The sequence below is a fragment of the Podarcis vaucheri genome (assembly GCF_965113315.1).
Source record: "Podarcis vaucheri genome assembly, chromosome: 1".
NCBI classification, from domain to species: domain Eukaryota; kingdom Metazoa; phylum Chordata; class Lepidosauria; order Squamata; family Lacertidae; genus Podarcis; species Podarcis vaucheri.
The window spans coordinates 68888696-68913380 of NC_138759.1; the positions used below are offsets into that span (position 1 = coordinate 68888696).

The 24685-nt window shown below is 40.3% G+C and overlaps 1 protein-coding gene across 10 annotated transcripts in view; it reads left to right on the forward strand.

Moving 5' to 3' along the window:
* Positions 1–24685, forward strand: part of PPFIBP2 (PPFIA binding protein 2) — a 105741-nt gene that overhangs the window by 36028 nt on the left and 45028 nt on the right. For 5 of the 10 annotated variants that reach the window (XM_082214181.1, XM_082214184.1, XM_082214178.1 and 2 more), the window contains exon 4: positions 18626–18718. In XM_082214181.1, coding sequence (XP_082070307.1) covers positions 18626–18718 — 93 coding nt within the window. Of the gene's footprint in view, positions 1–7593; positions 7717–8028; positions 8149–11261; positions 11712–13107; positions 13135–18625; positions 18719–24374; positions 24637–24685 lie in introns of those variants that run through there. The other 5 variants (XM_082214188.1, XM_082214179.1, XM_082214185.1 and 2 more) reach the window with 5 other exon arrangements.

Sequence of the window (24685 nt, forward strand, 5' to 3'; positions counted from 1 at the left end):
CCCCATAGTGGGGATCTGAAAATTTGCCATATGGTACAAGTCTAGCAGTGCATGTACTATGTTTTTAAAAATAGTTATTTATGTTAGATAGCCTTGAAGCATAAATCTTAAGAGTCTTAGTATCTTAATTTTTTTCAGTGTTTCCTCTGTAGTAGTCTTATTATTAATTACAGACATAAAGGTAGGAAACGGGTATTTTATTTGACAGCAGATTTGTTTTGTAATAATCTTACAAGTAAATGAATGCATACGCTGCTAGGAGCTTCCTGTACAGGAAATTGCCCAATATTGAGAAACCACAACACTTCTTTTTCTCTCTTCTTAATTAATATATGTCAAGTCATGCTAGTTTTGGCTCTCGGTTGTTAAGCATGATTGACTTCATGCACAATTGGCTTCACTATTTTTCATTCTGTGCTAATATTCATTCTATGCTAACTTCTGCTTAGCTCCTTGTGAAGCGTGCTCTGGTTGACAAATACCAGGGTTAACATTATTTGATACAATTTGCCCCCAAATGGAAAATTAATCTTTAAAACTCTAAATATTTATACATAAACCTTTGCTGAGATTACCTTTATCCTCATATATACGCAATATGACAGAATTATCTTTTGGGTGTTAATAAAATGGATTTCTGTACAGGAATTGTAAGGTAGCTCCAAATACGTTTCCCAGATGTTTCCTATCAATCAAGGTTCTGGTTAGTTTCCTGCATCCACTTCTACAGCTTGAAAAACAAACAAACTTGGAATTCAGTATTAGTGGTTAAGAAGTTTTCCTTCCCAGCTCTTTTTATACATTCATCCAACCGCTACATGTTTAGGGGGAGAATGGAAATAGCACCTTTCCATCTGTACCTTTCATCTGTAGGTCATTAGTTCAAATGTGGTGACAAGCTAGCAGTCTGAAAACCACTGCAATCTGTTTAGTTAGCAAGCGATCTGGAGGTCAAGGTTTCCAGTTGCATTCTTTGTGTTGCATTACGGTTCTTTAAAACTCAAACAGCCTAACTGGCATCCATTGTTCATCTGAATTAGAAATATGACGTACTTAACTTTGTATCTTTAGCAAATATATAGTTCTATCCCATTAATGATTGTGTCTGTGGTGAAAGGTGGGCAATACAACAGCTTCCTGCCCTACAGACTGTGGCTCTGCTATTGATTACTCATTCAATGTCCTCAGTTTCTCCTTTTGAGTTCAGTGATCGTAAACTGATACTTCCTGATTAGGCCATGTCGTCTTTCTACAGTCAATGTGTGCTTCTCATCTGACACAAATCCCTTCAAAGCCAATGTGAAGGTGTGCTTTGATGAAAGCGATTCAAGAGAGACTCCACTTCAAGGTTTAGTCCACTTTAAGGTTTTGCACTACATGTGTTGTCATCCTTTGTTGTTGTTCTAAGTCAAGTTATTGTTGCCAGAACGTCTGCTTTGCAAGTAAAATTTCCCTTGTGCGGCTCTGTTTTTGTCAGGCTTAAGAACAAACATTCAGGTACCCATTTCATTCAATCATTCTTCTTCTCACAGAACACAACCCCTCTCCCTTTTTTCTCCATCAGAAAGCAGTTGTGTATGTTTTGGAGTTGGTCCAAATCCTGATGTTCCCAGAGTCTCTGTGATCTGTTGAAAAAAATTGTAATACACATATGAAGTGCCCTTAGGAAAGAAACATGCCTCCTTAGATCTTAACATACAATAAAGTCCAATTCACTGGCTTTGAAGAAAGCAATCTTTGTCTTACTTGATACATCCCTTTCAGTAAAAGAATGTCAGTAATGAAAATATGAGTGTTCAGTTTGTTGTCCCTTCTTCTTGCAAGTGTTGGAATTGAGGTATTGAATCTAGAGTTCATACGCTGTGCAAATAAACCTTGTCTGGGAGGAAAGTACAACTTGCTTCTAACCTCACTGCCCAGCCCACCACAGATTGGCACTTCTACCAAAAGCGAAAAATGGCTTGCCTGCTTAAATTACAGGCCAGTCCATATTGTCAAAGGCAATTTTGGCGTCTGAGCCTTTTTTTTAAAGGCGGGTTGGATGTAGGGTTGTCTCCTGACTAACCTTTTCATGGAGAGAAGACCTCCTTCCATTTATGGACAGTACTGCTATCCAGCAGAGGCTTCCCCTGGAGAAAGGATCCAGTGGAATCCCAATCCCCCCCTTTCTCCTGCAGCCTCCAGTACCAAGGTCCCAACCCTCCAAAGCAGATTTTTCAGGAGCCACAGGAAGTTGCAGGGAGAAGGAAGAATGGACAAAAGTCCCCTCTTTTCCCTGACAATGGCAGTATCCCAAGAACAAAGTTACATACAGGGGATTTTGGAACAAAGCTCTACATTTCGGGAGTCTAGCCTAAAGCTTTGCCAAATCGATTTGTCCAGTTACCAGTCTTTTGAGTTTAAGTAGGTTAGGCATTTGAGGAGTCTCGTGAACATCTGTAGTTCAAATGTTACTGAACTACAACTCCCATCACACCTGCCTGTTGGTCATGCATACCTGGGGCAGACAACCACCTTCAGTGGGTCACAAGTTCCCCTATCCCTATTTTTAATGATGTTCATATTCATTAACTTATTGCAAGCTGCTTTGTGAAGGCTTGTATTAAGATGGGATGTGTAAGTAAATAGACATGTAAGTAAATAAATGTCAGTAAATAAACAATGCAGAGAGGTGCTGGATCTTCCAAAAAATAAAATAAAAGATCTAGAATTAAAAACCTACTGTGGATGTAATCTTGTTGGTCTGGTTTCTGTTTGATGGAATGAGGGGGGAAATGAAATGTTTCTTTTACAAAATATGGAGGACTGGGTGCACAGCATTTATTTCAAACAGCAATCTGGGTAACTGTGCCAAATAGTTTTCCTTCCGAACAAGAGTAGGAAGTTGACGGTATCTGTTTATGCAACACTTTGAGCTATATTGTAATGTTGTATGGCATTGAAGTATTAAGTCATTGTATCCATATGTATTCATATGTGAAAACACTGTCTGTGTCTCTGTTTCTGTGTGTGTGCTCACTAAATAACACTTATCTCTGGGAATACTTTAGGCTTCGAAACAACAGAACACAAACTGAAATAATTATTGGTTACTTGCTGATATTGGATACAATGACATAATTATTTGCTAAATATTTTAGCAGTGAGGGATCACAAAGTGGGTAGTAATCTTAACATTAAAAATTATACACTAAACCATTCTTGGCATGATCTGCTGAACTATACACTAGTGGAAACTTTTGGGGAAAGTTGTATTTCTAAGGTTTGATGGCTCATAACAGCAGTCCTTTTTAGAATAACACCACAAAATAATACCATAAAATTATATACCATTAGAAAGATAATTTAATGCAGAATATGATGCAACAAACTCTGCCGAAGTATCTTTATTCTATCAAATGTTATAGCCTAATAACTCAAAAAAGAAAGCATAGCTGCCTTATGTAAGAAGTGGATTTCCATAACTGAAAACTGACCTAGAACAAACAGTGAAAAACGTTGGCTGGTCATCTAGAAAGCGATGTAACAGCTAACCTGAATCCAGAAAAATCTGTGAATCTGATTAAAGAAGCAACCAAGGAATAAAGCACAATTGACAGATGCAAAATCCTTGGTTCACTCCTTGGGACACCATTGTAGGGCTGTAATTGCGGCAAAAGATATCCATACAAAGTACTAACAGAAATTATGAGAAGCTATGCAATACTCTTTATCATGGTTTTCTGTGTATAACTTCTTTATTTGGCTATAACTTTTGATAAAATAAAGATAATTAAACAGTTTGTTGCATTATATCCTGTATTAAATTATATTTCTAGTGATATTTAATTTCATAGTATTATTCTAAATAAGAGATGTTATTAGCCATCAAACTTCAAAAATATAAATTTTCTTAAAGGTTTCCACAGTTTTGGCCATTAGCGTTTATACTTTGTTACTATTCCTCCACCTGACTTTACATTTCTCAATGTTGACTTTTCGGTCTTAATGAAGGATTTACAGCTACCACTGCTACTCTGAAAATGTATTTAGATGTGCACTATGAATACTTCTACAACTTTGAGGGGAGAGGGAGATTTGGTATTGGTATTTATTTTGTAAGTTTTTAAAAAATGATGAGGATACAGTGCTCTAGTTCTACCGGCACTGAAGAATGGAAAAAATCCTTCTTAAATATCTTACTACTAAATAAATGACAATAGTTTTTGACTTTCCTTACAATTAAGGATTTGCTTTGGAGCAAATCACTGAATCACCTTGAAGCATCAATTGCTTGATCTTGGTATTGACATAATATGATACATGGCTTTAATTTTGCAAATGTTGATGCTGCATTCTTAAAGGCAGCATTGATAAAATACCTTAAAACTCCTCTTGAAAGTATAGCTAAGAAGAAAGATTTGGATCAGAATTATGTTTGCATAAGAAGATGTAGTAGAATATCCTCTCACCCCCAATTCCAGAGTGATCTTTAGTTTGAATACTTTTTTAAAAATTTATTTTAAAAAAAGACGCAAAAAGCCATTCCTGGAAGTATTCTGAATGTTGAAGTGAGCTATGTAATTATATACTAATCTTACTGTCAGTGCCAAAAATATAATGTATAGTTAAACTGGCCAATATACCAACCTATAATTTGGGCAGGAATCTTGCATTTCTAGTGTTTCTGAACAAAAATGCATAAAACTACAGAATATTATTTAGGGCCCAATTATTAAGAAAGTGGTGTCTCTCTACTTATTTCCCTTTGTGTCATTGCTTCTCTTTCTTCTACAATTACTTGTAAATAGAAGGGGAAGTGTGTTATGGGAAGTGGTCGGAGCTGCAGAAACTTTTGGAGACAGTGATGATTGGTGCACAAGGCCTCAGATTGACTTGGAAAAATTATTTTGAGTTCCTCCATTTTTTGGGGGGGGGATGTCCAAGTTAATCTGTGGAGAGTTTGCTCATTTCTACTCTGGTTTGGCTTCCAATGTGCTCAGTGATATCAACATATGTTCCAATCAGATTTAGTGATATAACGATGAGCAGGTTTGCACATAAGGCTAGCCAAACCATGGCTAAGAGTGAGTTCATGGGGTTCCCAAAGAAGAGATTGTTGTCATTGCACACCTGCTGCTTGGCTTAGTGGGTTGTCCAAACCTGGGCTCATGATTTGTCTCCCTTCAGATGAACCATGAGCTGCATTCAAGTGTTCTTTGTTTAGAGCCAGTGTGGTGTAGTGGTTAAGAGCGGTGGTCTCGTAATCTGGGGAACCGGGTTCGCGTCTCCGCTCCTCCACCTGCAGCTGCTGGGTGACCTTGGGCCAGTCACACTTCTCTGAAGTCTCTCAGCCCCACTCACCTCACAGAGTGTTTGTTGTGGGGGAGGAAGGGAAAGGAGATTGTTAGCCGCTTTGAGACTCCTGAAGGGGAGTGAAAGGCGGGATATCAAATCCAAACTCTTCTTCTTCTTCACAGCTCATGGTTTGTCTAGACAAAGCACAAGCCGTGGTTTGGACAACATGCTAAGTCAAACCATGGCTTAGCTTGCAACGATGCAGCAGCAGGACTGGGGAGGAGGACAGCAGCTACAAGGAGACCCACATGTTAAGCCATGATTTGACTGGGCACTACATGCAAACCAGTTCATTGTCTTGCACTCAAATGTTTCTAGAATGAAAATTACCAAGGAAAAAAATAGTGCTGAAATTGTACTCTTGTTGTGCAGCAATGCACTGGCACAAAAATAAAATCTTTGGGGCATTTTTTAAAAAATGTATAGAAACTCGCATCCTGAAATATTTTTTTCATGCTGGAAATATTTTTAGCCCTATAATCATAACCAATGGACACATTTTTAACTTCAGGTGAAATTTGTAACTGAAAAGTAGCACATTTTTTTTAGTGATGTGGATTTCATTTATTCTATATAAAAAAAGTAATATCTTGGTATTTCTAGTTACTGCAGACCTGACTTTCTGACCTAAATAAATAGTAGAGATCCTCAAATTGTGGCCTGAACACCATGACTTTATCCTTGCCTATAGCCAGAGGCAGGTACCATTTACTGCTACAGCTTCTGAGAAGACAGAGTGGTGTATTGAGAGTAGTGGTGTTCAGTGACAACACACATTAGATATCCCAAAATCTACTGCACCTGCTAGGGGAACTCTGTTTTTCATTCAGGATATGCAACCTGAGTCTAGTTTAATCATGCAGGCTTGGAAAGGGAAAAAAGGAAGACAGGACAAAATAAGCTGTAATAGGGCTTGCAATTAAAACATCATATGCGTTTAAATATGTTCTCGTTTACAAGTAGTGAAACACGAGGCACTGTATTTCTAGTTTGGTAGTGTTTTATGCAAATCTCTGATAGTGGTTTTTCATTGTTCTGCACCCAGAACCGCTTAAAGAAAGGGTGTGGGGTGTGTGTGTGTGTGTGTGTGTGTGTGTGTGTGATAAAAATGTAAGAAAATGCTTAGTTGTACATTACGTTTTTCTTTTTTTAAAAGATATTGGGAAGGTATTATGTAGCTACCCAAGTTTACTAGTGTTTTTGGTTGTTTCCCACTCATGCTGTAATTAGAAAATCCCTGTAATGAGTGTGGAGACTAGACAACTTAGATCATGTATTAAAAAATTGTGAGTCTGTGATATCCCACCTTTCTCATGGGACTTGCAGAAGCATAGATAAAGTTTGCCGTGGGAAACATACCTGTTCAACTTTCAAGGTGGATTCACGGGTTACAGTTTCTAGGCTCACCTTGTCACATTACTGTACAGTGGTACCTCGGGTTACGAACTTAATTCATTCCAGAAGTCCGTTCTTAACCTGGCGCGGATTCCCTACATAGGCCTCCCGCGGCCCTGGAAGCGGATTGCGTTCATATCCCAGGGTAAAGTTCGCAACCCGGAACACCTACTTCTGGGTTTGTGGAGTTCATAACCCAAAGCATTCGTAAGCTGGACTGTTCGTAACCCGAGGTACCACTGTAAACTTGAATGCTTGACATGGAATCTGGATCCAGAGTATATGGGGGAATGCTTCATTCCCTGTAAGCTCCCACCCCCCTGCTTTTTCATTTAATCACCTAAAGCTCTCCTTAAAGGCAAGGGAAGCTATAGCAGAATGTTGCTTTCTGTGGGAGTGCACATTCTGTAGAACTTGTTTTTTCTACAGAGAGATTTATCTGGCTAACTTTCTTCAGGTTTTTAAAGGGACAGTACAGACTTCTTTATTCAACAAAGTATTTGCATATGTTTAACGTGCAGGATTTTATTTGACTGTATTTGACTTTCTTCTGAAGGGACCTTGTTTGCAAAAATGTCAATGAAATATTGGCACTGGAGCAAAGTTGGTAGGTGGCTTTAATGCAGTGGCTGCTTTTATATTTGTAGTGGGAGCTATTTTAGGATAGAGTGGTGGTATATAAATTTTAAAAGTCATAGCAACAAACAAAGAAGAAAAAGGAAGTGATGAAAATGTCTAAAATGCTTTGAAGGAGCTCATCAGTGTGTGTACTTAGGAAAAAGAAGCAGATCTTGTTCCACTGGTTTTGTAAACTCAAGGGTTAACTCTTCCGATTATGTTCCAGGAAGTAGTAGTTTGTCTGTACAATGACACTTTACTTTTATTTTCTGACATGGAGAGATGGCAAACCGTACACTTCTAAACAAAAAGTGGACTATTAAATCAACGTAGCAAGTGGTCTACTTTCAGCAGAGTTCTGCATTTGTAAGTATATAATGCCAAGTAATAAATGCACTGTGTTTCATAATTGAGAATACATATTCTTTATATCCTGGACAAAATAAAATGAATGGGCTGGAAGGTGGAAGGCTTCAATCACTCCTAGGTATCTTATTTAGAAAACATTCACACCAGTTTGTTAAATAGAGAGGTGGGTGTTTTAAAGTTTGTTTAAACTTATTTTTTCTTGCATTTACATGGGGCCAAAGCTCAAAGCTGACATAAAACTAAGACTCAGGTAGCATGTGACTCAACGGAATGTACTTTATCAACATTCCTAACCGATAGGGCACTGACAGGAGTGCCAGATAAAAGCCTCTGAATTTCTAATTTCCTTTTTGGCTCAGAAGAAGGTGCAGGGGGAAAATCAAGGTGCAGTTACATGAAATCTGGAAGAAGTTGCTGAACCAGAAATAGGTATGTTAGATATTTTAAAAGACCGTTTTTGACAAGTGCTGCTAGTGTTCAGGTGTTTAGGCTAGCAAACAGGATGGTGTAGCTCTCCCTTATTGCCTGTTTTCAGGGAGGGGACCTGGTTCTGGGCAGGGACAGCTGGGCTTGAGTGGTGTGCTTCAGTGTGGTAGGATAATGGGGGAAGTGCTAAGCCAATCAAACAAAACTCTTCTGTAACCAGTGCTTTCAGAGCCGCAGCACATAGGAAATACAGTCAGCTTAACTAAAGACCTAGGAGATTTTAACCGAAAACATACATGTAGTAAAGCTTAGCTGATGAAGTAACTAGTCAAGGATCTAACTTCTCTTAAAAAATAAATTACCATCTTCTAATAGTGTGGTCTTGGTGGTCCTACTCATGTATCGCCAGTCTGTCCAAAAACACAGATTCCAGTGCTTTTAATTTCTAGGACATGTTCAGATTCTTCCTTTTGCCTCTCATTTCCACTGAGAATTATGCCCAGGGAGAGAGTAGCAGTTGGCTTTGGGCTCACGTAATCTCTCCCTGCCCCTGCCCCTGCCCCAGGCTCCTTACCCTGGGAGAAACAAACATTATTTTTTTCTGTGTTTATTAGATCATGGGATCTCCTTGGCTCTCTCAGGTATATAACCCACAAGTGAAGAAGTGGGAGAGGTATAGAAGTGTTAGTTGAACTGAAGCCTGTTCTCAGTTTGCCCATTGATGGTGGTGGTGGTGGGTATATTGCCTATGGAGAGCCCTTGTTTTTAAGTTGAGACGCATGCTGACTAGGATGCTCAGGTGTCTTAACAGCAGGCGTTCCTCTCACCATAAATGGTGGTATGATGTGTGGGTGGTAAGAGAACGCTGTCTTGGCAATCTGCCAGAACTTGCTGTCCTCAAGGCTTGAAACTCATTGAAATGTCTGTGGGATGTCTAATTTGTTGAAATAGAAACCAGTATGGGTGGTCTTGGGGAGATTGTTTTAAGTGACCTACGTAGGTTTTCATTGGGGCGTATGTTTGTATATGCTGTCATAGTACGTTACTGCATACCAACATGCCTGAAATATACCCACACTTAAGTTTTTCACCCCCATTTTTGATATATTATGTAGATTTAGAAAATGCCACCAGCCATGATTCTGATTAGGCCCCGCTGTTGCTGCTGCTGTTATGCAAAGTAGAAAAAATGACCCTGCATTAAACTATGTATTGAACATAATACTTGGTTTGGCCCATAGTGAGATTTGGATGAGGAAGCTACAGTAGTTGGAAACTGCTTGGGGAGATAGAATTCCATGCCAGATCAAGTAACCCACAGCTTGGACAAGCTGGAAGCTGTCTTTCACATCTTGTTCTTCCTGTGGGGTACTATTTTGGGGTAGCTATTTTTGAGCCATTCTTAATAACTTCAGTAGTACAATCCTGATATTGTTGTGAAGATGCTCGACTGTTCCCAGTGCCTAGCATTGCTGTAATTCCAAGAGTACCTTTTTGTCATGGTTAAGTGATCAGCTGGAAAAGCTCGTGCCATTCTGTTGCTGTTGCATACCCTCTGGGTTTTGCTTCCTGTTTGGGTACTTCTGTTTCAAGGTGTGCATTCTCCCCATTCGTGGATGCTGCACAGAGCAAGACACTGAGATGGAGATTGCTTCTAGCTCCCACCCCATTTTGTCAAGTGGCCTTTGGCCATTGTGAAAGACAAACTGGTAACAGTGGCACTTGGAAATTCGTTGTTTGCTTAAGAAAAGGCATGTGCGCACAGGTATATAAATAAACTGTGCACATGCCCAGAACAGAAAAATGGGGAGGAGTGGAGGGTGGGGGAAGAGTGACTGAGGATAGAGGCAGAAAATCACCACAGAGATACTTTCTGTCAACCCCCACCCACTGGTGTGCTCTGAATATCCATGGCTGAAAACAGGAATGTGTGGGACCTGATCTGCCCCTCCCTCCAAAACCCCCAGATCTTTGTGACTTCCTGTCTTGAAGAAGCACCCCTAGACATCTCCCTAAGAAAAAGAGGGCCTAGCAGCTGGCACTTTTTGCTGTGGCAGATGACAGTTTCTTTCCATGATCAACAGTTACCCATAGTAAGCATGTCTAGTCTAGGTGAGTTACTTCATGTAGATGTTTCTTTGGGGCCTTCTGTTAAGAAAGGTCGATAGCTCAGTGGGACAGCTCATGCTTTGGGAGTGACAAGTGATAAAATCCCCACCTTCTCCAGGTATGACTGGAAAAGATTCCTCTCTGAAACTGTGGAGAGGTACTGCCAGTCAGTGTGGGGCATTACTGAGCTGGATGGACCAGTAGTCTGACATGGCGTATATATTTTCCAAACGAATAGACACAGTCTGCCTGTTTTAAAGATACTTGGGTATGTTCTTGAGTTTTATTGGGAAATAGCACAACAGGGACACATTTTGGGGTGGGGGTGGGGAGGTGCAGCTAAGAGCTTGTTAGGCATGCAATATGTTCACTTGCCATTTCCCCTTCTCAAGTATTACATGCAATGTATCTGAACGAGTCAAGAGCCAAAGCTAATGCTGTTGCAGAGAAGAAGAAAGGGGTACACTTTGTTATGGGGATTCGATGAAGAGGGCTGAACCATGTGAGCTCCTTAGAGAAAAAGGACGGGATATAAATGCAACAAACACACCTTAAGCATTGCTTTGATATGTGTCCTCATGTGACTACAACAATACCTGAATGCTTCCATCTTCAGCCAGGGAATGTAAACACGTTGAAGGTATTTTTGCAATCTGTTGATGCATTGCCCCCTCTTGGAAATCTGTACAAGAAACGCTTGGCTTTGTGCAGAAGGGGGCTGTCCTAAAATATTTGTGCCTTTGTGAGAATGGAGTAACCAGCAATTCTCAAACGGCAGGGCTTATTTTTAGCTAAGTCTCAGCCTGAAATAAATTGGAAGCTGAGGAGCGTTCTGATAAACACGAGTAAAACAGAGACAGGAAATAGAGGGTCTTTGGGTAATGAGTTCCAGCCACTCTTGAAACAGAAAGCTAGTGAAGGCATTACTTGAAAATAGTTTCTCTATGACAGCCTAGCAATTTTTAGCTTGTTATTTTACCATTAAAAGGGAACACTCTTACTGCACTACAGAGTTTTCAACTGCACTACAGAAGCTTCCCTTTCTCCCTCCCTCCCTCTCTCTTTTTTCCCCTCAGACCATCTGGCATTATGCATCTTTTGAAGCCTTTAGAATGATATTACTGCCTGTTGATGACTGATCTCTGCTTAAAAAAACCCAGATGCTCTCTGGGTTGGGGAGGTGGGGAGACGCTGCCTGAAGTTTGTACAGTTGTGTGTGTACATTCAGCAGAAGAGTTTAGAAGGAGCCCGGGGGACAATTTTAAGTCAAATATGTACAGACATCCAGCTTGCTAGAGGTAGAGAAACTCAGTGTGAGTTGGGGAGAGCGCTAGATAGAAAGATTGTGGTGTCTCTCCAGAACAAAGCTGTGAACCCAGGGAATATAATTGCTGAGATGGGCCCGAAGCATGGAGAGTGAGATTGATATTTACAAACACTTCACGTGGCTAAAGAGGGTAAGTGACTCTTCTGCAGTTCTGTTACTTAACAGCTTTGTGGGTAGAGAAAATGGAATACATTAACTTTTTCCACCTCTGTGGGAAATTATGGCTTGTCCCACAGTCTGAAAATGGGACAGGCATTGAGGAGAGAACCAATATTCCTTTGTCTTTACAAAGATCAGTGGAAGTGTTCTGAGTACTGTTTTAATGTGGTATTAAATGATAACTGTCCAAAGAGGGTTTCAGATCTGATCCTAGTTCACAGCTAATGGTGAAAATGCATGTGTGCATTTCACGTTACCAGCTTTTCAGGTAACCCTTTCTTTCTTTGTCTAACGTTTGCGCATATACTATAGTTGCGTGCTTTTAAACATGGCAAGCTAACCTGTGGATTTTAAATAACTCAATCCCATTGACCACAATAGGTTTGAAATCAGTTTCTCCCAATTCGTTTTGCATTTAGATCACAATGATCATCTTAATTTTTTAGTGGCTAATTTAAATCCAGTATTGAGAAGCACTTTAACTATATTTTATCTATAGGGGATGTGGGGTAGCGAGGATAGCATAAGGCAGAATTTCTTCATCTTCTTGAAGAATTTTTGTTTGTCTCTCTACATAAATGTACTTAAGGTTGCAGTGAAATACACTTCACAAGGAGTATTCATATCACTACTCAGTTGAAATAATGCTAAGTAGTACTGGAACATTCCTCTTCCAAGTGCCTTTGCGTACTAAGGAAAATAATATACAACCTTGGCAAAGTGCAGTATTCATCATTGGCTCTATTAATGACTAAAGTGAAGTTTAAATGAACTGGGATTACATAGTTGAGTTTTTGCACTGAGGAAGTTTGTTTCACTATGCAATATTATGAATGTCTACTTATAAGCAAAGCTCATTGAGCTTAATGGTCCTTACTCCCAGCTAAGTGGATATAAGATAGCAGCCTCAGGTCTGCCATTCTGGAGACTCAAAAGGACAAGAAATGGCAGTTAATATTTTAAAGGATATGCATCTGAGTGATAAAATAATGCACATTTTATTTGTGTAGGAAGTCTGATTTTAGCTCCGAAAGTAAATGGTCAGATTACGTATTTAGCATCATATATTTTCAAAGCTAAGTGGTGAAAGTTCATAGTAAGTAGGACATACAGCATTTGCACTAAATTGATCTTAATATTGGTTCTCTTCAGCTAAACAAATTTTCAGAAAGCCGGACTATGCTTGCAAACTAAGCTCTGGTTTCCTGTGGCAGAAAGGACATTGACACTGTGCAACATTCTTGTGGGAGAACTCATTCTCAAGATTGTGGGCGTAATTGGGATTATATCCAAACACAGTTTGCTAAATATGTGCACGGTGCTCTGTTAGAACAGCCTGTGGAGTCTCTGCTCTTATTCTAAGGAAATGGAAGTGTGATGGAATGTCAGTAGCTGTGAGTAGCTTCTTTATATGTAGAGGGTTTTAAAAGTGTGGTACACTGATTGCAACATGCCTGTGAATAGTGATTCTTAAAGAATGGTTGTCGGGGCAGCGGAGGGATGTAGTAAAGACAGAACTTATGTTGTGGTCCCGTGGGGGATAAAATGAGGAAATGCAGTAAAAGGGCTCCAGGCATTTCTGCATTTCTCCCAGGAAAAACTTGATTCCCATTGTGCTCACACAAGCTCCTTTGATAAGTAATTAAAACATTTGCAGAAAGCTGTGCAGTGAATTCATTCTGATGCCACATGATCCCGTTGCTGTTGCATGCTTGGGCACCAACTGCGGTGGTAACCTGATGCTCTTTTGGCTGGTAATAAAAGCACTGCTTCCTCCAATAGATGCTGGGGGGGGGGGGGAGAGCAGCAAGGGTGAGGAACTGAACTGGGCTCCCGTCAGTTCTCAGTTACGTGTGCCAAACCTGGCTCTAGTTTCACGGGACGGGGGAATGAAATGGGCATAACATCAGTTTTGTTATTGCAAGAGTGCAGAGCCAGGTTTGCTGAATGATTTAGTGGTGAGTTGTAAGGCAGGAGGAAAAGTATGAAGTGGCTAAAATACTCAGTTGATCAAATGATTCAGCTGCCCAAACCTTTGAACCCACTTGCATTTTATAAGCCATAGAATCTAAGGGCTTGTGGTTGCTCTACTTGAACTTGCTTGAAAGTGCCATTCATGATATCTGTAGCACTCCTATCAAATGTCCATGACAAAACACCCCTTCCTTGTAAGCAATTCCAGCCAAGAAGAGGCTTGTTCAAAGTCCAGTCAAGAGATCTTGGGGCACTGGTCATGTGGCAGCATGCGAAAGGGACAAGTAACTGGAGCCAAAACAAACAGCCTCCCCTTTTCTTTGATCATAAAGCAAGCAGAGTTGCTTTTCCCCCCTCTTATCAAAGAGGCTTTGGTGACAAGTAGAGGAGGGATGTGTTATATGTGTATAGTGGCGTAGCGTGGGTTGTCAGCACCCGGGGCAAGGCAAGTAATTTGCGCCCCCTAACCCGTGGATTTGCGCCCCCTAACCCTAACCCCCAGATGTTGCGCCCGGTGCGGCTGGCCCCCCCCTGCACCCCCCACGCTACACCACTGTATGTGTACTCTCATTTAAGGGGGTGATGTAAATTGGCCACAAAAAGCACCTCATTACTTTGTTTTAAATTATATATGCATGGATCTCCTTTCCATTAAAGAAATTGTGGCTTCTAGTAAGCAGGATAAGACTGCAGATTTGAATAATGGTAATACTTTTATTAATGTTAAGTCATGGTTTGTTCAGCTAAGTTACAGTTTGTTTTAATATCCGAAGCAGAAAAAGAAGGAAGAATAAACCAGAATCCTTTGAACCAGCATAATTTAAAGCTGATTTTCAAACTCTCAGATTTTCTGTTCTCTCTGAATTGATAGACCATTGGCAAGTCATGGTTCGGGCTCTGATTCTACTTGAAGAGTGTGTCACAACTTTGGAGACAGAAGTAAACGAATGAAGCTGAGTTCTGAGCAGATGATAGACAAGGGTAGAGGAGCTCTAAACAATGATTGGCCTGTGGTACGTCAGAGTGCTACTCCATTCACTTTGTGTAAAGGACTCTTAGCATAACTCCACCCCCACACCCACACCCATCATGGAGCTCTTGCATGTACCAGGACATCTAAAATACTCTAAGCCCATTACTGGAAGCATCAGTATTACAAACAAGTTGACGTATACCTAGAAATTTCTTTAAAATCCAGTATTTGCTGTAATATGAAGAAATTGGTCATGTAGTAGGCACATTCAAATGAGTGGTTCGCAACAATGGACATTAGTTTTTCTCTTCTTGATATTTTTCCAGACATGAGTGCAGATTAACTAAATCCAAAGTCTTCAAAATGGTCTGTAGGGCTGAGCTACTGAACGAATAGTTGGATGACTACATTTTGTTGGCTCTGCTCTGTTTCCATCTGCCAGTTTGCATTTAAAGGAAAGTCAGAATACATTGAACATGTCTCAACAGCTACACTTGTCTGCACAAGCAGTTGCTTTTATCATCACATGGCTATTATTCAGTATTCCAAATGGAATATAATGGCTTCACATAAACAAACAAAGCAACCAGTCCTTGCGATATAGCTGCAGTGAATAGCCTGGGAGAAAAAAGCAGCTAATCTGAGTAAATTCACCAAAGCACTCCTGCATGTGTGCTGCGTGGAAGACCAGCCTTGTTTGTGCTCAGTTGAATTAAGGAAAGGATGTTTTTGAGTTCTTCTTCATGACAGTTGTTCATACAAGGCTATGCAAGGCTACTAGTAGTGTTGTTGAAACTTGGCATGTCTCTCACCTGCTTCCTTCCACATTTAGCCTGTTACCATGTTGTGTTCCCATAAAATGTTGTAAAAATTTGTCCCCTCCTCCATTTACAAACCATGGGGGCATCTTTCTTCTCTCTGGTCTCCTACTTTTTACATTCTTTTCTTACATTCAGACCTTGTAATACTTCCTCCAAAATTAATGCACAGGCTTTGTATCTTCTTCCTAATTACCTCACATGGTCATTTGTGAGTATAAAATGGGGGTATGTTCCTTTGAGCCCCTTGTTGGAGGAAAGGTGGGTGATAAATGAAGTAGAAAAATCTATTTTCTTTTTTTTAAAAAAAGCACTGAACACTGCAGAAACCTTATATACCTTTCTCCCTCAGTCCACCCAACACACAAATTGCAGTATGCCCCACAAAACTCTACCGTGGCCCTCTTAAGTTATGTTTTCCCTTTGAATTGTTTTAGAGGCTTTTGGAAAGAATTTCTTGCACATTAAGTTAGAGATGAAAGGGCTTCTACCAGGCACACATAATTTATTGGCTCTTTGTGTTAGGTACCCAGGTCCTACTTTTAGGCGCAGAGTAAGGCAGCCACTTCAGGTAGTTGGTTTTTGGATGTATTGAAAATGCAGCGGATTGTAGGTATTTAATATATTATTATATTTCCACTCACGCGAGTCACGTTTGTGCTGCCAAAATAACTCGGCAAGCATTGGGCGCACTATGCATCTTGGGTGCTTTGTTCAGCCTTCAGGCAGCAAAATGTCTTGGGCCAGTCCTGCAGATGCCCAGTACTCCCTGTTCTTAGAGAGCAGTGTCTCTCTCACCTGCCTATGTAAACACATTTCTGAATAACCTTGGAGTCCTCCAGGGCATGTCTTTGACTTTATGCAACCTGTCCCACTCCAGATTGTCTCTGGAGCCTCTTGATAGCAGTCTCCCCTTGTTCCAGTTCTGAGCTCTAGGTCCTGGGATGGTTGCTCCAGTTGTCCACTGCTCCCCTACCTCCTCCTACAATCTACGCAATTCCGAAGCCATATGTGAAAGCTTTCACGTTAATTTGGAAAAGTGTGGATAACTGTGTAGCTCATACTGCTCAAGGAAAATGTCTACACTTCAAATATGACATTCTTTAAACACAGCCAGTGAACGGCTGCCAAAACTTTAAAAGTTCAAAAACCAGATGTTTCTGGGGTCTGTGATCCTTTACCAGGTGAATGACCACAGGAGGTTCTTCTTGGGGAGCCATGACAGCACTTGCTTCCATCATAATCTACAAGCCTGTACCCTTGGGCCATATTGCTATGTTTTTTATCTTCTCATTATGTTTGCCATAAAGAGAGCCAGTATCTTAAGAGATGCCGTCTGAGACAGAGCAGCTGTTTGCTTAGTAGGTGAGCCTGTCTGGACTGCATTTGTCTGTTCTTATTAAACCTCGAAGCAGCTGATGTTTTGGCAGAGCTGATATTTTCTCCTTGGATTACTCTGTCTGATGTGGATGTTGGCTGATGTAGTTCCATCCCAAGATATTTTGGAAGCGTTAATCAGAGCAGGAAGCATTGTAATACATTATCTATTTATGGCTTAATGCAGGATGAATCTTTATCCAGAATTTAATGAATTGTCCTGAGAGAGGCAAAACCTATTTCAACGTACAAAATACACCTGCTCTTCTAGTTGCACCAAGGGGCTTTTATCCTATAGATTCATCCTATTATGGACTTTCTGGGTCAAATGTGTCAGCCCAATATTAGGTCTGGCTACCTAATGAACAGAGGTCAGGAATATGCTGAGCAAAGTTATATCCCGATCATAAAGAACGTTGTGAAAGGAAATAAGACACTCTGTTTCCAGGTAAGTATGTAGATACTGCCCTCTTGGCAATGCCTGTTGCTGCCTTTCGATCCTGCACAAAACTGACTTGAGGACAGGCTCAAGTGAGTAGCCATGAAACTTGCTGGGTGGCCTGTGTCTCAGCTTAACATCCTCTGCAGGGTGGCTGTGAGGATAAAATGGAGCAGGGAGGAGAACCATGTATGGCAACTTGAGTTCTTTGGAGGAAAGGTGGCATCTACATTGACATACTCGATAAGTATCTGAATAGAGGTGGTTAACTCATTTTACCTTTCAAATCCTGGCTGTGGCATCTTCAGCTGTGCCGGGAGTTTGTATGTTTTTTGCTACATACTGGAATTCAAGGAATGTTCTTTATAAAGAATTCAGCAGTTGCATGGAACTGTGTCACTCTTATTGCTTGATTTTCATTTGTTGTGATAAGGGTGAACTGTTGACTTTTCATAAACTGTACAATACTTTTTCCAGTGCATGGGAAGAAGTAATGAGTGTATTAATTGTTCGTCAACAGTGAATCTGAAGAACATGGTAGGATTGCCACCTTGCAGGCCTGGATGCGTACCTTAAAAAAAAAAATCAAAAATTCCCAGTACTGTGAGAGAACGTAGCTGTGTCTTCTCTCTTCTGTTCTCTTCCCTGGTTCTGATGTCTCTGCCTGTTTTGCCCTGGTATCTCACCCACCACAGCAGCCAATGGCAGGACCAGGATAAGAATAGGTGGGATATGCAGGGGTTTAAAGGCAACTGAACTAGAAAATATGTCTGTTTTACATATTTAAAAAATGTGCATTTCCTGTTTTGAAGGCAGGAGGGTAATAAGTAGCAGACAGCTCACTGATTTTTGGATCTGATTTGTCTTTTGTGGAATTCCAGAAATATGCTGGAGTTGGATGGGTGGCAGTGGACTGACCTTACAGCTGGGATCAATTAATTCCCCTCTTAACCACCCCCTTCTCTCTCTCTCATATATGGGTGTAGAGAGGGGGAATGGGAAGATGTTTTCCCTTTTGCCACGATTATATCCTAGGAAATTGAAGGTGTTCCAACTTAAATTTCATTTTAAAATCCTGTAAAATGTTTGTGGCTTAGACTTTGCCTGCAGTCCTAACCCCATTTACCTGGGAGTAGACATGGTTAGGACTGCACTGTCAGCTGAGAAAATTGTAAGCTATGTGATACAATTGTGGCATGTTCTTATAGCTATGATGATTAGACAGTGCTTTGAAGTTCAAGGCAAGATCTAACAATACAATCACATTTCAATTACTTGTAATCTTAACCTGTTGTTCTCTTTAGTCCCAGGTGAATCACCATACTTCTGCCAGTAATGAAACCTATCAAGAACGCCTGACAAGACTAGAGGGTGACAAAGAGTCTCTCATACTTCAGGTATGCAATTTATAGCATCACCATTTGCATTTGGAATTTATTGGTGTGTTTGTTGCTCATTGTGAAAAGCAGGAGAATAGAATATCATTATCTCATGTATTTTATATTCTGCTTTTCAGGGCAAGGACTATTTTTAAAAAATCCCTGTACCTACTTCAAATGAAAGAATTTTGGTCTTGGCCTGTGTGGTGTTGAATTCACTTTATTCTTTTAACAGTGTTATTTGAAATATAATAAAAGTCTTATGCTCTGTTTCTTGGGGGTTAATCGCAGCAACTGTTAGTTATTGTAGTGGTTGTTGTCAACTTTTAAATTCAATTTCCTATCTGAAAATTCTACATATTTTAGATACACATATATATTATAATGAGGGACGCGGGTGGCGCTGTGGGTTAAAGCCTCAACGCCTAGGGCTTGCCGATCGAAAGGTCGGCGGTTCGAATCCCCGCGGCGGGGTGCGCTCCCGCTGCTCGGTCCCAGCGCCTGCCCACCTAGCAGTTCGAAAGCACCCCCGGGGGCAAGTAGATAAATAGGTACCGCTTACCAGCGGGAAGGTAAACGGCGTTCCGTGTGCGGCTCTGGCTCGCCAGAGCAGCGATGTCACGCTGGCCACGTGACCCGGAAGTGTCCCCGGACAGCGCTGGCCCCCGGCCAATAAATGTGAGATGGGCGCACAAACCCCACAGTCTGTCAAGACTGGCCCGTTCGGGCAGGGGTACCTTTACCTTTACCTTTATATATTATAATATTTAAGTACTGAGAGAGCAGAAAACCTTAGGCCTCTATACTCTAAATTTCTGGGTCAAATAGATTGTGGATTCAACTAGATATCAGCAACAGTAACAAAAAACACACCAAAAAATTCACATCCCTAATGGGCAATTGACTTTTAAGGGGGACCTTTTAAGTGTGACCCCATAGCCTTTAATAGTGTCTTGAAACTGCTTGACTGCTGCCTCTCTCTTTATCTCTGCCAGGAACATGTGTTCAAAGCTAGAACAAAGCTCACTTCAGTGTTTAGCAGTAGGAAAATAGTATCAGTCCATTTTGCATAGCCTAAAAAAATTGAAATTTGAGTGAGAAACTCCAGGCTGTAATGTTTGATGGTAGCACCTCTTGTTCCCCTGCTTACTTTTGACTGAAATGAAATGTACAATTGTTCTCAAACTTGGGAGTTCAGTTTTGGTTGGTGGTGCTCATTTTATCCAAGAAGAAAGAGCTTCTCGGTCCAAAGTCTTAAAACAGAGAGGAGAAGGAAAGGAAAGATTTGTGTGATGGGCTTTTTGAGTACAGTCGTACCTTGGCTCTCGAATGCCTTATGTCTCGAATGTTTTGGCTCCTGAACTCCCCAAACCCAGAAGTGAGTGTTCCGGTTTGCAAACGTTCTTTGGAACCTGAACATCCAACACGGCTTCCAATTGAGTGCAGGAAGCTACTGCAGCCAATCGGAAGCCATGCTTTGGTTTTCTAATGTTTTCAGAAGTCAAACAGATTTCTGAACGGATTCCGTTCAAGAACCAAAGTACCACTGTACTGTATTGTGTACAGGGCTTTTTTCAGCTGGAGCTCACCAAAGCTCAGCTCTGGCACTTCTCAGTGGGTGCCCTTGCCATTCTAAGAGAAAAAGGGAAATGTTCAGCACCTCTTTTTCTAGAAAAATAGAACAGCTTCTTATGCTGGTTACAATGTCCAGTCTACACTCTTACCTTCCAACACGAAAATTACATTAAGGGAATGTAACTCACAAGCTGTGTACACTGGTGTTCTACAGGACGGACTGAAATGGGTGTTGAAATTAAGTCAGCGTGTTGGGTGTTCTTTGTATTGTTATGCAGAAATTATTTTCTTCCTCCCCAACACCCAAACATAAGCAGTGAAGGAGAGTGAAATAATTCACCAGGATACTCTCATGCAGTCTGCACTGTGACTGAGAAGTATGGGGCAGTCCCAGAAGCATCATCACTGCTCAGAAAGCAATGGCTCATAGCTGAGTTATGAATAAATGGGCAAGGAAAGCAGGACATGGCAAAATAATATCGCACAGATGCACATAGCTTCAGGATCAGGAAGAACACAAAATGTATGTGTGGTGTGCAAGCTTGAAGTGTTCATCTGTTTTAATCCAAATAAACCCAGTAAGATAAGGTATCTTATTTTCATGAATATTTTCACCTTCCTATGCACTGGCATTGAATATTCAGGGCAATTAGCTGAAGAGATGATCTGATCTGATCATAGTTGTGAGTTCCATGAGTATTATCAGTTCCTGTGCATCTGTTTACCCATTCAAAAGTACAGAAAACAATGTGTGTGTCCTTGATGTTCATGTTACGAGCAGTTGGCTTAATTGTGCATTTTGTTCATTAATCAAACATACAGAAATCAGTGGGCAATTGATGTGCATTGCTTGGATAATTTGCTTAATTGCTGCAAAGCAACTTTCATGGTTAAGCTGATGCATCAGGTTTTCTCAAGAATTTGATTATAATACATGCCACCAGTTAGGGCCATTGTCGAAAGCCGTGAAATGAGGAGTACGGTATTTTACGAGAGGAATATTACAGTGCTTGCAGCATCTCTGTGTGATTCAAGTATCGCAAATGGTTCATTAAGAAACTATTGCAGTAATGTTTATAGTTTGTTTAATTGCTGTCATTCCTTTAGTATAAGATGTAATGACTACTAGGACACAGACCTTTTGACCAGCTTTTGTCTTAATAGGTGTTTATACTTACTACTCAAGAGGCATGAAGGGAATAGAAATATTTGAAGCAAGAATACATACATACTTAATATAGATTATGCCTTAATTATAACTGTTAAGTGATATTGAGTTAAGAGATCATTTTTTTAAGGGGGGAAAAACAATATACCAGTAGACCCAGGGAATTCCCAATGTATTAAAATAGTAGACGGACCATGAAGACTGAAATTGGCCCACCAGTAAAGTAGACAGCGAACTCGAATATGATGCCCCTTTTCAGGTTGCACAAGTAGGGCTGTTCAAAATGTTAATATGTGAGCATTTTTACAGTTGTTCGTGGAGCTGAAATGCTACCCAAAGATTATGAGGAGGCAGATGCTAATTGTTAGTAGATTTTTTTTGGGGGGGGGATTTGTAACTGGTTAATGAGGTGGTCCAGGGACTAGTGTTTTGTTTTCTGTCTCTTGTTTTAAAATGAAGGGGCAGCTTGACAACACACACTTGGGAAATGGGCCCACTAAAAAAAAAGAATAAGAGAATCAGCCCAATCTGTATCAAAGTTAGTAAAGAATACATTCACCACCACCCTCACATTTCAGAGAACTTGGGGCCCTTCCCCTGGATACCACAAAATGTCTCCCCTTGTTTCTATTCAAAGGTCTACTGAAGGTGGGAGAGAGGGTTTTATGCTGTCCCAGGCACAGGATCACCCCCAAATATAGTCCTACTTACCAAGAGACAAAACTGCCCTTGGCTGCTTTTCCAGACTAAAGCTGCTTATATATAATTACTCTTAACTTTGGATAATTGGCTTCCTAAATAAGTAATGCCATTGTGATTTAGTTGGCATTGTTTCTAATGGACACAGGAGATTTGGATTTAAATCTCCGCTCAGCCCTGAAATTCTCAAAGTCTGCCTTGGGAAGCTCACTCTAGTGCAAGAGCTTTGCCCCATGTTTGCCCCATATTTCTGGCTAGTCAGCTACATATTGCAGGTGAACATTGTGTGCATATAGACATTTTCAAAGAATCACATCCGCCTAGACCGATTGGGTGAGACACCTTTTGAAATAGCCCCAGAAAGAAGAGCTACTCTGCAAAATCAAGTGTCTCTCTCTTCAACATTCCTCTATTGTAGCGGCCAACCAAAACTGTTGTGGGCATCACTTGGAATCTGAGCTCCATGAAATGATTTCTTAATGCAGCAGGCATCATTTGGGGTTCAGAAATGGGAACTATGGCAAGAATCTAAAATTCCTAATTAAATGCAAATCCCTTCTGGATTCTATCCAGAAGAGCCAATCCCGACATTGTCTGCTCTTCATGGACAAAGCAGATTTCAGTTCTGAGAAGTAAAAACTGTCTATGAGGTTTTGACATACAGGCTTCCATTGTTGGTTATTTGCCTATTCCATACAACACAAAGCAGGAAAACATTCAGTTGGCAGAGATACAGTTCATTAGATGTAATGTAGCTGGGCACAGGCATCTCTTTGCCTTAATGTTGGCCACCCCAATTCTGCAGACCTGTGAAAGAATTAGCAGCCTGTCAAATGACAGTTGGTTTCCTATATGGTCAATGCGGCTAGAAGTCTTTATGTTAAATGTTGGAGATTACAAACCATACCAATAAAAAGTATGGGTTGGGGAAAACCTGGGAAGCCAGCTTAACATATTTTCTAAGAGGTTGAGAAAGAAGAGACAAGACTGGAAAAATGGATGAAATCTATTGATTATAGTAAGGGATTTCAAACCAAACAAGCATTATGGATTTAAAATGGAGTAGTATTTGTGAATCACTATTTTGGAAAATAGATATGTTTTATTTATTATGGGATAGAATAAGGAATCTATGGAAATAGTGCTTTATGTTTTAACATGGGATTATAGCAGGTAGGAGGATTAATCTTCTGAATAAGCTTTTAGTTAGTAACATTATTGTTAAGTGATTATTAAGGGATAATGGTTTTGCTCACTTATAATTAATAATCTTACTCATTTTGTGTTATAATTATTTATGCTGTTGTGAAAACAATAAATTATTTTATTTTTTTTTTAAAAAAAAGAATTTGTAGTCTGTCTGCCTACAAATCCTGGCTCTTGGCATGTGGATGACCTCAAAATGTGGAGGTGTCTCTATTTCAGCTTGCAAAATCTTTGTAAATCACAAGAGGTGATTTTTCCTTTGCAAAGTAGAACTAGGTTAGCATTTTTTTTAAAAAAAAAAGAAGGCAGCTGGTTTTAAATATGACAGGGCTTGCTTTGCTACACAGTCAACTGCTTTCTCCCTAAATCTGGATTTTTTGGAAAAACCTACAATTATGTACTTTTACTGAAGTACAAAAGGTGTGTCTCTGACGCATACCACTGCAATATTTCTTTCCCAATTTTTATGTTAGCAAACTTCTCAAACAAAGGAGGAGGCAGAAAAGAATATCAAGTCCTTGAAGCTCTTCAGTCCAAATTATTCCAGCGTTCAGGTTTAATTGGCTAAAAGAAATCTGGAGGTGTTAGTTCTGAGAGGTAGGAAGCCCAGGGAACCCTCTGACAATCCAGATTTGCAGAAGGCACACAAAGTCTGTTTGCTTGCTTGTTTGTTTCAGTTACATTAGCTACCATTGGGTTCCGCTGCTATTTATTTCTTCGCATAGAATGAAGAGTTCATGTTGTTTTCTGTAGCTGTGGGGTGACCATTCTTGGATCTCCCTGAGAATTCTTACTAATTTATTCCCAACAATTCAGTGCCTAAACTCTGGCATTCATGTTTAAGCTTGTAATACTTTGCACCTGTGAAAAGCAGAGCACTGCCAATGTTAAAACATGTCTTTTGCATATTACGTTTTTTAAACAGTCACAGAAAGCTTTGTTGATAGGTAAGCTGTTCCCGTGCTCTCGTAAGGAGAAAGGTAATTGGTTGGCTTCCTACAAGACTCTTTCCCTTACGTTTCCCCCTTTCTAAGGAGAGAAGTGTTGGCAGAAGCTGAAAGGGTTGTGCGTGCTCAAAGCCCACTTAAAATATTAACAGGATTCTTCAGGGGCTTTTTCCCTTTGAAGGATTATTTACTCTAAATGCTAGTACATGATCTTCAGTGTTCTGTTTTCACATCAGCATTTGTTTGTTTTTCTAACCTTCCAAATGCCTCTTTATTCATTTTTTTAAAATGTTGCTGGTATTTTTCTTCTTCTCCAAAGTGTGATGCAGTGACTTCTTAAGGTAAGTAGCAAACTGTCATTTTGAAAATAGAGTAAGACATTTTAAAGTC